The sequence below is a fragment of the Bubalus bubalis genome, chromosome 23 (genome assembly GCF_019923935.1).
Source record: "Bubalus bubalis isolate 160015118507 breed Murrah chromosome 23, NDDB_SH_1, whole genome shotgun sequence".
NCBI lineage: Eukaryota > Metazoa > Chordata > Mammalia > Artiodactyla > Bovidae > Bubalus > Bubalus bubalis.
In genome coordinates this window covers 44,205,835-44,218,310 of record NC_059179.1, presented here as the reverse complement: position 1 = coordinate 44,218,310, position 12,476 = coordinate 44,205,835, and the positions used below count along the sequence as shown (strand labels likewise).

Below are 12,476 nucleotides of genomic sequence, written 5' to 3'. Positions count from 1 at the left end.
TCTTCCTCCCTGGTGGGAAGGCAGCTGGGCGCCCTGGCATGGGAGGGCGCATGGGAGGGGCAGAGCCCCTCATGAGGAGAGCGCTGCGGGGCGTGAGAGGGACACAGTCCAGCGGGGCCAGGGGTCAGCCAGGTACAGGGTGACAGACCAATTAAGTAAACAGGAATGACAGATGCCGGCTTCTTCCTGTCAGGGGAAAAAGGTACAGATGTGCAAAGGCACCAGGTTGGGATGGCCTGGTGGGGCTGGAGCGGGGTCAGAGGTGTTGGTGTGCACCCGTGGTCTTCTATGGGCACAGGCAGGAACAGAGACACGCGTGGTTGGACGTGTGAATTACGCACGCGCACGCACGCATGTCTCCCACCTCTGCCCAACAAGAGGGTCTGAGAGAAGGGATGATCAGAGGCAATCGAACATCCAGTGTCCTGGTCTTTGCTTCTAAATGTCACTTTCCACTCAAAGGCACTGGGGCTGCCGGGAGACACGGCTGACTCTGGCACTGAGGCGGAGACAGAACACAATGACCCTGAAACCGTTTTTCTGCCAGAAAGTAAGAAAGGGCTGGAAGACGGGGGGGTCAAAAGGACACAGAACCAGCTTGAAGAGGCTGTTACTGGCCACACCGGTGACCACTTGAGCATTCAAATGAATTACGATGCTTATACATTATCACCTAGTGGGTTACACAGGAATCCGTGAGTCCACACAGATAAAAATAAATAAGTGGGGAGAAAAGAACATTCTTCCGTACAATAGAGCATCAATCACAAATGTTAAGAATGAATGATGGAATTACTTGGTGGGCCATTACAGAAACAGTTAGCTCAAGGAGAAACAACAGACATTAAAACTAGTGGACGGGGGCTTCCCTGGTGGCTCAGTGGGAAAGAATCCTCCTGCCAATGCAGGAGACACGGGTTCGATCCCTGGTCTGGGAAGCCTCCATATGCCACGGAGCAACTGAGCCCGTGAGCCACAACCGCTGAGCCTGGGCTCTAGGGCCGGGGAGCCGCAACTCTGAGTCCACGAGCTGCAGCTACTGAAGCCCGAGCACCCAGAGCCTGTGCTCTGCAACCAGTAGCCTGAGCACCGCAACTGGGGAGCAGCCCCCGCTCCCCGCAGCTGGAGGAAAGGTCCTCGCGGCAATGAAGTTCCAGCACAGCCAAAAAAAAAACTCGTGGATGGAAAGTAGGGTGAGGAACAGGATTCTTACCCAAAGGGTCTCCCCACGAATAGTTATTCATTACAAAGGGAAGAAAACCCATAACTTTACGTAACGTTATGGCAGTCGCCACCTTAATCAGACAGGTTAACACATGACTGTTGTTGGCAAACCGACACTGCACGCTTCCCGACACGACGCACGGAGACGCGCACGGCATCGCTTCTGTGATGCTCTGGCCCCAAGTGCGTAACCTGGGCCATATCACGAGGGAGTATCAGACGAGATGACTGTCCTGGGATCTTTAAGACCGTCAGTGTCAAGACCGGCGAGGCCTCGGCGCCCCAGATGGGAGTCCAGAGACAGGCCTTGCCCCCAGGGCTGGAGTGTCCTCTCAATAAAGGAAGCAATGGAATTACCAGGAAGACCTGGGCAGGATCTGGCTCTGGGAGAAGGGTCCGTGGCATTTGTCTTTTCTGGAAATCTCCAAAAAGGTTTGGAAATTATCAGGCCATGGGAAATCCAGGTAATCCCCCCAAGGTGAGGGGTATTTGGGGTATAAGAGAAACGGCCTGGAGTGGGAGCCCACATGGACCCCAGCTTGCCACGGGATCCCCTTGACCTTGAGATGGCCCCTCTGCCACTCAGAGGCCCATACAGAGCTGGGGGAGCCCCCTAAGGCCCTTACAGGCGGGAGGACCCCGGGAAGCCATCATCAGACAAGGCCTTAACAACAGCAGGATTCCGGCCAGCAGAGGACGGGCGTGGTGACGGATGGAAGGGCGCCTTCTCCGTGGAGCCTCGGTCTCCCCGCGAGCTCACAGAGGAGACCTGGACCAGGAACCTTCACCAGGAACCCTGGGTTCTCAGGCCCCCTCCCCTGAGCAGATGCAGGGGAGCTGGAGGAAGAGAAGGGCACGGGAGAGGCTGGTGGGAGAGGCCTGGGATCCCGCTGCCGGTGGGGAGTCTCTCCACAGCCGGGCCCAGCACCTCGGGGCTCTCCACGAGGGCTGGCAGAGGAGGGGTGAGGCCGGGGGTGGAGGGGTGGGTGGGCTGCAGGGCCTGAGTGTGCGCTTGTGTGAGCGTGCAGGTGTACACCCTGCCCTCAAAGCCCCACTCGCTGGCAGCAAGGTGCCCACTGCTGGCCCCCGCTGAAAGCAGCGTGTGGAAGAGGGGAAATGAGTGCTGACCCTGTAAGACTGGAGGGCGGGGGGTGGGCAGTGAAGCCAGGGGTGGAGGTGAGGGCAGGAGCGGGCACAGGAGCAGGGACCTGGGGGCAGAGCATCTGGGCCCCCTGCGCGCTCCCCCGGGACCCTTCTAGGGCACAGCACAGCTCAGAGGCTGCCCCTGCCCACCCTCTCGGGTCTTCTCCACCAGGCCCCTCCCTGCCCTGGGTCAGAGACGTTGTCCCAGATGCCAAGGGGCAGGTGGGCTTGGACTGCACACATCAAGGCGGTGGGTGGAGGGCGGGGGTAGGGGGGGCGGGGGGGGCGGGGGGGGCGCCTGGGCCTTCAACAAGGGGAGCCTTGACCCCGCCTTCCGACCCCCTCAGTCCAGGGAGGGCTGACTCAAGCTCCTCTGCCCGGCATACACTCACCCCCAGCCAGTCTGCAAGTGCAGACTCAACAGTCCTGGGCACCCACTCCGTGCTGGGGCGGCTGGGAGCCCACCCTTGGGCGGCCACCCTTCAGGTTCAAATCCGTGTGTGTGTGTGTGTGTGTGTGTGTGTGTAAGTGTGTATGTGTGAGTGTGAGTATGTGTGAGTGTGAGTATGTGTGAGTGTGTGTATGTGTGTGTGTCAGCGTCCGGGAGCCCACCCTTGGGCGGCCACCCTTCAGGTTCAAATCCGTGTGTGAGTGTGTGTGTGTGAGAGTGTGAGTGTGTGTGAGTGTGAGAGAGTGTGTGAGTGTGTGTGTGGTGTGTGTGTGTGTGTGAGCCAGGGTATGGGACCTTGGGGGGTGGGGGCTGCTGCGGGGAGGTCACAGATGGCTGTGCGTGTGTGGTGGCCCAGAGAAGGCACTGATTTTGGTCACAGGGACCAGGGTCTCCACCCTGCCCGTTGCTGGATGAAGGAACTCAGAGGGTGCACAGTGTCCCTCCCAACCCGTAGGCCATGTCCTGGCACCGGACACGGAAGCAGAGGAGCCGGAGCGCCTGCTCCCAGGCCAGGAAGGGAATCTGCCTTGTGAAGAGGCCTGTGTCCAGCGACCCAGGGTCCTGCGTGTGAGCAGGGAGCCTGGCTGGGCCCTGGGGCTCAGGGCAGAGCCGTGCGCCAGCTCAGGAGCACCACGGCACTTGGGTTGCTTTGTCTTTAACCACGTTGCCCTATGAGGTGGTCTTTCTTCTAAAGAATCCCCCAACTCCCAGACCTATGGGAGGGTGGCACAGATGCACTTTAAAAAGCAACTGTTGTTCTGATAAGAATGCTGCACTTCCATTATAAAATACTTAGAAGACACGCGGATTCTTTACCAACTGAGCTATCAGGGAAGCCCTTAGGAGACACCCAAGGATGCAAAGGGCTCCTAGGTTGGGCTAGTGGTAAAGGACCCGCCTGCCAATGCAGGAGACATGAGAGACTCGGATTTGATCCCTGGGTTGGGAAGGAAGATCCCCTGGAGGAGGGCATGGCAACCCACTCCAGTATTTTTGCCTGGAGAATCCCGTGGACAGAGAAGCCTGGCAGGCTTGTCCATGGGGTCGCAGAGTCGGATGTGACTGAATCGACTTAGCACGCACACACGCAAGGATGCAAAGACACAACCAAACCCTCTCTAACAAGGAGATGCCTTTCTTTCCCACCTCTGCTGCTCAGGGCCTACACACCTGCATCTATGGCTTTAACCCCTGGGCTCCAGCTCTGATGCTAACAGCCCACGACCGAGAGGAAGAAGTCACAGGCTGGTTGGTGGATCAGGCGTGAATGACAGGCCCAGCTGGGATAACCGAGTCCCAGGGCCCCCCACCTGCCTGGGCGGCAGTTTCCACATCTCCAAGTAGGAGGCGGTAACGCTGTCATCCCAGGGATGGTGGTGGGGGAGTGGAACCGGAAGGACAGAGACATCCTGGCACCCATAGGTGTCCGTTTCAGGGCCGCAGACTCAGGGCGCGTGTGTGGCTCTGGCCCCGGCTTGTCTCCAGGGACGAGCACTCACCCCTCTCCAGGCTGCCCGTTCTATTCTGGGACCGCTCTGATACACCTTCAGGGCAGCCTCCTCTGAGGTTAAACAAGGATCCTTCCAGCGCTTTCCAGAGAGCGAGCCAGCAGGGCTGTGAGCTGAAGCCCACTGTCGAGGTCTCTATTTGCCCCTCAGCAAGGGCAGCATGGAAAAGTCTAACACATTTTTAGCATAGGGACCATACTTTTCTGGGGAGGTTTTTTGCGGGTCTGGTAGTTTTTGAATACTGTGGGTTATGATGGAATATTATAGATACTATATTGAAGATGCTCTGGGTTCTGTTTTTTAAAATTTTGGAAATAAAATGGTAGGCAGAAATGGAAAGAAATACAGATTACAATAAAAGAATTTATCTAAATGCTAACATTGCAAGGACTATTTTAAAAAGGTTGCGGGGGACACCATGGAGACCGGGGCTTGCACACCACACAAGCAGAAAAGGAGAGCCTGCAGACAGAGAGAGAGAAAGGAAGAGACTCCCAACTGTGCTGTTTGAGCACACCACGCCATCCACCTGCGTAAAGCAGCAGCACCCTGGGGCGGGTTCCCCAGTGGGCACGCATCATGGTCGACCGGCCTGGGGGAGACGGCTTTCTGGACCAACCCCGTGGTACCACACTGCTCCTGGGGCATCACTAACCAAAACGCTAATTCACTGGCCCGCTCGACTTCAAAGGCCAGAGGTGGGACCAGCTTCAGGCAGAGCTAGATCCAGGTGCTCCAACAACTGGGACTCTCTCTTCCTTTCCCTCTCTCTCTGTCTCCAGGCTCTCCTTGCCTGCTTGTCAGCTTCACCCTTAGACAGGCTTTCCCCTGGAAAGACACAGATGGCTACTGGTACTTCTCAGCTTCTATTTCACTGGCGACTTTCCTAGGGGTTCTCAAAAATCCTAGGCCCAGCTCAGATCACATACCCATTGCTGTGGCCAGGAGCTCCGCACGCTCCAGACTGACCCAGCCTGAGGCTGCCTGCTGGGCTGACTGCTGGTCCACTGATGTCCCACGGTGGGGTTGTTCCCAGACCCTCCCCCAACTGGCAGCCAGGATGGAGCCCGCAGGACCCAGGGGTGAGGCCCCCGAGCCCGGCATTAACTGGTTCTCCGCAGCTGGGTGGGCTGGGCTGCGGCCGGGCAGTAGCTGGCCATCTCCAGTCTCTGTGCTCAGCCTGCAGCCCTGCCTGAAGCTACATGGAAGCCCCTCCCCGGCCGGGAGCGTCTACCAAAGGCCCGAGGTTTAGGAGCGCTCACTCCACGAGGCAGAGGGTCCCGCCTGGAGCACATGTGCTCCACGATGGGACCAGGCTTGGTGGGCTCCCGACCCCTGGGTCTGCCGGCCAGGCCACCACCCACAACCCTGGCCTCCAAGAGTCTCATGGTGACAACTGACTGCTGGAAAGCCAACGCCCAGGTTCGCTCACTTCCTTCAAATACCACCTGGCCCTAGAAGAAAACTCCATCTCATTCCAAAGAGGAACCAGAGCCTCCTAAGGAAGATTTGAAGTCAGTGGCTGCAAAGTGATGGGAGACAGGGTCAAGGGCCAGGCTCGGGCAGCCGCTGTGTCAGGGCCAAGTCGGACCTGGCCGGTTCCACGCCAGCCTCTGGTTCCACCACCAGAGTCTCTGCGCCCCACATCCTCCAGCCTCGTGCAAAGTGGCTGGAATCTGCCTGCCCCCTCACCCCCGGCTGAGAGAACAGCGACCATGGGGACCCTAGCCCCAGCCCAGCTTCAGTGTGGACGGAGCGCCAGCCCCAGTCGAGGGCCCCTCCCAAGTCCAAAAGGGCAAACTGCTTGTCAAGAACATTCTGAGCTCATAAAACGTTATCCAGCCGTGAGTAAATAACAAAAAGACACCCAAAGCAGGCTCCACGCGGCCGAGTTACTGACACAGCGCGACCAGCGTGGGCCCTGCAGCGAGACGCCTGCTGTGCGGGTGCAAGGGGCAGCCGTCCGGGGTCCTCGCTCCGTTCCTGGCGTGTCCCCAGGAGGAGGGGTCGGGGGGGGCTGTCAGGAGGTGTGAAGGGTCAGCGAGATGTCCTGAGCGCCTCCTCTTCCACTGGGGAGACAGCATCTCACTGCTAGGAAGGACGTCTCTGGCCTGAATTTGTCAAAATAAGGGTGCACAGGGCCCGGCTCCCACGGAAGATGAGGCCTGTCCTTAGGAGAGAAGAAGGGGGCCATGGTGCCTGGGGGTGGGGGTGCAGCTCTCCCAGCCCAGCCCCCCATCACTCAGCCACCAAGCCCTGCCTGCGCCCTGAAGCGCAGCTGGGACCATGACTCCTGCAGCTCCTGGAATCTGACCGCAAGGTCTAGGTGTTCCCAGGAAGAAAACAGAGGCAGAAGCACCCACCTGGGGGCGGAGCAACCAGGCTCCAGCCCAGCCTCTGCCAAACCTTGCCAGGTGGCCTGGGGCAAGGCTGTAGCCAACTCAACTGGGAAGGCCTCTGGTGGCGGGGAGCCTGCACCCTAATCTCCAGGACTCACTGGCACCGTGAGGACCTGTCATCGAGGGGCTCAGGGCCCCGGGGGAGTTGGGACAGGACCTTACGGAGCTGGAGGAGCAGTGGCTTCTGGCTTCAGGCTGGAAGGTTCTGCCGGCAGCCCTGGTGCGTCACACATGCCAGGAAGGGGCAAGCAGGGAGAACGCCCGAAAGGCCTTACCTGCCGGCCGGGTGAGGACCACACCCTGGCTGGGCTGGACTTCCAGGCAGAGCAGGTATGATCAGCAAGCTTTGTGTGGTTTCAGCCATGACTCTGCTGCCCTGCTGGGCGGGTTGTGTTTGCACGCTGTCTGCCCTGGGAGCTTCGCTGGCTCCAGACACTGGGGTTGCCGGAGGGGGCCTGGCCCACTTTTCTGCAGGCCCCGAGCCTTCCTACTGGTAACAGTAGGGGCAGGCCCTGTGAAGCCCTCCTTCCGAAGCTCAGGCCCCCGTGACCTCGCCCCACTCTTTCACCCTTTTCTCTTTGGGCCATTTTGCGATACAAGCAGGAAGGAGAGAGGAGGACGAAGACATGGCAGGTCACAGGGAGACCTCCCAGCCATGGGCAAGTCCAAGTCCCACGCCCCCAGCAGTGCCGTGGTCGGACCCACAACCTCGTACATGCACATGTGTGTGAGTGCGTGCACAAGAAGACGCTGGCCTGAGGGGCACCTGCAGTGGGGCTGTCCAGAGGCCACCAGCGCCACCCACTCCAGTCCCAGGGAGAGGCCGGACCCCCATCAAGATTCACACTTGTTCAGCCTCCCCATGCGGCCCTAGGCCTCCAGCCAGTGGAGAAGCCACGTGGCCCAGCGTGAGCACCAGGCTCCTCACTGTAGGGCTCTCTGCCACCTGTGCCCTGGGACAAGGCCATCCTCCACCCACCTCGATCCCCCAGTGCAGTCAGGGCTGGGCCAGGGCCACCAGCAGGGGACACAGCGCACCCACTCGGGCCACTCAGAGGAGAGGCCCAGCGCATAGTAAGGACACCTCACTGTCCCCGCCCAGCTCCTGTCTGGTGCAGATATGGGCCACGACGACCTTCAGACCTAGTGTGGCCGGCTCGCAGAGGTGGCCAGAGGGGTGGAGAGCTCCAGGGGCAGGCAGGGCCACCCTAGAGGGGGAAGTTGGGTGCTGCCCCAGGGGGTGGGGGGTTGGACGGTTGGAATGCTGGCCCAGTCTCCAGGGTACCAAAGTGCCAAGGCTGCTCACTGGCCCCAAGCCAGCTACAGGGCCTGCCGTGAGCTTCAAGCAAGTGCCACACAGGCCTCATGCACCAAGAGTGCCATCTGCAGGGAGAAGGCGGCCGTGCAGGGGCCCCGCTGTCCACCAGAAAGGCACCCGGATGGGTGTGAGCAGTGAGGCGAGCCAGGACGCTCTAGTAGCCATGTTGCCAAGAATGAGAACAAACAAGTGAAATTAATATAAGTCATCAGGACTACGACACGTGATCGGTGTGAAATATTATGAATGGACCCTTTCATGTTCTTCTCCCACCGAGTCCTTGAATTCTCATGTATGCCCACTTTTAACCCAGCTTCATCTCCAGGGCTCCCCAGCACCTGCGGCTTGTGGCCACTGCATTAGACAGCGAGGCTCTGGAGAGCAGAGATGGAAGAAAACGTGGCTCGAGAAGGAGGCAGGTGGACTACTATCCTGGTTTTGTAAAATATCCAAATGTTACCAGAATATCCGTATGTCGTCAATTAGGCCGACTGTTGATTGGTCTCTCTCTCCAGGAGATGGGGCGACAGGGGCCTCAGAAAAGTGCCGACCCCAGTGGTGCGCGGTGGGACAGAGCCGCCCGCATGCCCACCTGCCCACTGGTGGGCTTCCTGACCACACATGTGGACCTTCCTCAGGGACTGAGCGACCTAGGGGTACATGTGGGGCCTGGGGCAAAGGCAAGACCTTCTCAGTTACAGGGGCACAGCTTGGGCTGGCCAGAAAGACCCCAACCGTGGCTACATTTAATCCCAGAAGACAAGTTTTTCTTCCTAAGAAATCAGAAATAGCCCAGTACATACACAAAAAAAAGACATGGTTCTCACTCTTCACCCCACTCTGAGCCTCAGCACCGTGTTCTTAGCAAGGAGGCCCCACTCCTGTGCCTGTGCTCACAGGGGCTCCCTGGGCCGGACCGGCTCCTGACAGGTGGCATGAGGGACTCGGCAGCACCGTCCAGCAGAGCATCAGGGCGCCAAGTCCTCCTGCTCAGCAACTCGGAGGGAGGGGGACAGAGGACCACAGGGGAGAGAATGTTGACAAGGCTTTGAGTCAGACATAAGCTGGACATAGCCAAGGAGACCCAGGAAATCCTCGAAACCCTCATTTGAGGACGTGGGGGAGAAAGGAGGTCCAAGTTTCAAGGCATGCTGGGGGCTTCAAGGGGGGCCTTTGACACCCTGGGAGGGCCAGGAAGAGGCTGGAAGGGACTTCTTGGCCTCAGACCCCCAGGGACGCTAAGACTTGCTCACTCACCTGGTGTTCCCCTACCTGTCCCAAATCCAAAGGCCGCCTGGGTCTCTCACACAGGAGACAGGCCTCAGAGTGAGGGTCAGGCCCTCGAATCGACTCCTCTGACCCGGTCTAAGCAGATTGCTCATAGCTGATGAGGTCCATCCCCGCCACCCCCACCCCACATCCAAATACCCAAGGCAACCACGTTTTAAGTAAGTCTCTGCAGCATCAACAAAACAGTACTTCCTCTGAATGGCCACAGTCAAAACCACCTAGAGTCAGGCAGGACGACACTCTGACATCTGAGACGGGCGAGAGAGCCACACTCGGACACTGCAGGGCACCTCCACACACAGCAAGTGCCCGGACCCCGACAGGCGCCTGACGGCGACCTACGCGAGGCCAGGCTGACTTCCCGGCAGAGAAGACACTCTGGAGATGGAGGCTCAGCTCCCAAGTGTCCCTGACTCATCCCTGGCCACACACCTGTCATCTTTAGGTGAGAGAGCCAGACACATGGAGGAAAAGGACAGGCAGTGACCAGAGGAGTCGCGCACAGCAGCTGTAACCTCCGAGCAGAGTGACCCGTCTGCCACGGGGCCAAGGGCACGAGGCCCAGGCTCTGCCACCCCAACCCACAATGCAGTGGGCTCGGCAGCCGGCCAGAGCCTTTAGTGCATGGTCTCTGCACGGCACCCTTCTCCAACCCCAGGTCTGAAACTCAGACCCCTTATCAAAAGCTGCTTTCCCTGCCACTCTCTGCTACTAACAGGCACCCAGGCCTGTCTAGGGGGCAGTTACCAAAAAGTCACTGGATGCCCACAGTCTGCTCTTACATCTGGAAGGAGAAACACCCTTTATTTTGGAGATGAAAAATGAAACCCTGGAATCCACGAGGCAGGCAGGCCATGGGAGGCAGGCTCCCACGGGCGCTTACCTGAACTTCCCGGTCCGCACCTGCAGGGCTCTCATCCCGTACCGCTGGGCACCGCCCACGTCGCCCACGATGTCATCCCCGATCATGATGGCCTGTCGGGCAGATAGTGAAAGGCGCTGAGAAGCGGTGTCGGGACGGCTTTCTTCCTGTGCTCCCTCATCTTTTCTGACATTGTAAACCTCTTGATTCGATGTTTCAAACCACCATCGTACACATTAAACAAGGTAATACTGTTGTCATATTGACTAAAAGTCAACCTGCTTGAATATATCTCCCACTGCCCGCCATGGGCTGCAGCTCTGAATGGTGCATATTTGCAGAACGTAAAATCAACCAACAGGTATCAAAGTGATATGAGGTGGCCTTCCCTGGCGTCTGAGCGGTAAAGAATGTGCCTGCCAATGCAGGGCACGCAGGTTCAATCCCTGATCTGGGAAGACCCTCCATGCCGAGGAGCAACTAAGCCTGTACACCACAACTACTGAGCCTGGGCCCGAGCGCTGGGGAGCCACAGCTACTGAAGCTCTAGAGCCGTAGAGCCCGTGCTCGCAACAAGAGAAGCCACCACAATGAGAAGCCCACGCTCCGCAACCAGAGAGCAGCCCCGGCTCCCCGAAACTAGGGAAAAGCCCGCACAGCACTGAAGACCCAGCACAGCCAGAAATAAACACACAGGAGCCACAGGGACACATGGGGAGCTGACACTGTCTCACCTCTGCTCGAACACAGGCTGAATTTTACCCCCAGCCAAAACTTCTGCAGGGCTTCCCTTGGGGCTCAGCTGGTAAAGAATCTGCCTGCAATGCAGGAGACCTGGGTTGGGAAGATCCCCTGGAGGAGGGAAAGGCTACCCACTCCAGTATTCTGGCCTGGAGAATTCCATGGACTGTAGAGTCCATGGGGTCACAAAGAGTCGGACACGACTGAGCGACTTTTACTTTCACAAATACTCTGTAACCAGGTTATTTTGTAAAAGCTAAGTGAATTTCTGGCCAATCTTTGTAGCCCCAACGGAGAAGCTTTTACTTTCAATGGTGAGTTTACCACTTATAAAAAGCAAAAAATTTATACAAACAGAAATACACACACATGTGTACGGAATACTCACAGCCTGGGTATCATTTCTAAAAGCAGCCCCTTCCCACCTGAAACAACTCAAAAACCAGATAAACCAGATGCAATCACAGTTTTCAAGACACTGGACATCAGGCAATGAAGGACAAGTGCTGAGATACAGGAGAAATAGACAGTCCTGTGGATTCCCCCGGGGACTGCCTTCAGGGTTTCCAGTCTGTGAGCACAGGGAGGGGGAGTCAGGCAGAGCCCAGACCCCCTGAATTGAGGAGGTGCAGCTCAGAGCTGGGAGACCGAGGCAGCGTATCAGAGAAGAGCGGGCACTGGGAGAACAGGGGAGATCTACGGAGGGTCCCCCTGAAGGATGCAGTGTCGGGCAGACTGCTGGTGAGCACAGGTGAGTGAGGAGACCACCCGAGGCCAGGGGAAGAGTCACACCAAAAATTAAAACAGAGCCGGGACCTCCTGCAGAGTTGGGGAATGGTACCTGTTCCCACCAATCAGACTGGAAAGTCAGACTGGAAAACGTTATAATGCACAGGGCACTGGGGAGCATTCAGAGAAGCGTCTCAACTCAGCAGTGAGGAATACCCAGCCCTAGAGTAAAGCCTGCTCTGTGCTGCCTCCCTACTTTTAAAAGCAAGATCTGGAAGGATTGAACTATTCCCAAGTGATTTGACTGTATCCCAGAACAAAGCACAAAAGTATTTTCCAGGTGGCGCTAGTGGTAAAGAACCCGCCTGCCGATGCGGGAGACAGAAGAGAGGTGGGTTCAGTCCCTGGGTGGGAAAGAGCCCCTGGAGGAGGGCATGGTCACTCACTCCAATATTCTGGCCTGGAGCATTCCATGGACAGAGGAGCCTGGTGGGCTTCAGTCCATGGGGTCACAAAGGGTCAGACATGACAGAAACGACTTAGCACCCACACAAAAATATCCAGCACTCAGAAAGATAAAATTGAATAAAAATGAATCCCATCTATGCAAAGATGACAAATAATCACACACAATGAAGAGGAAATCAACGAAAACTGAACTGGAACTGACCCAGATGTAAGAATTAGCAGACAAGGGCATTGCAGCAGGTGTTATTACTGTATTCCATACGTTCCCAAAGTTAGGTAGAGACCAATATCCAAATCAAGCTTCTAAAAGGGAAAACTACAATGTCTGAAACAAAAGACAAAA

General features: G+C 57.5%; 1 protein-coding gene across 4 annotated transcripts in view; it reads right to left on the bottom strand.

Annotated features, from left to right (window-relative positions):
- Window positions 1-12,476, bottom strand: part of LOC102413256 (phospholysine phosphohistidine inorganic pyrophosphate phosphatase) — a 127,023-nt gene that overhangs the window by 71,572 nt on the left and 42,975 nt on the right. For 3 of the 4 annotated variants that reach the window (XM_045164204.1, XM_045164205.1, XM_025274393.2), the window contains exon 6: window positions 10,217-10,308. The exons of the other annotated variant lie outside the window; for it this stretch is intronic. In XM_045164204.1, coding sequence (XP_045020139.1) covers window positions 10,217-10,308 — 92 coding nt within the window. The remainder of the gene's footprint in view (window positions 1-10,216; window positions 10,309-12,476) is intronic. 4 annotated transcript variants of the gene reach the window in all.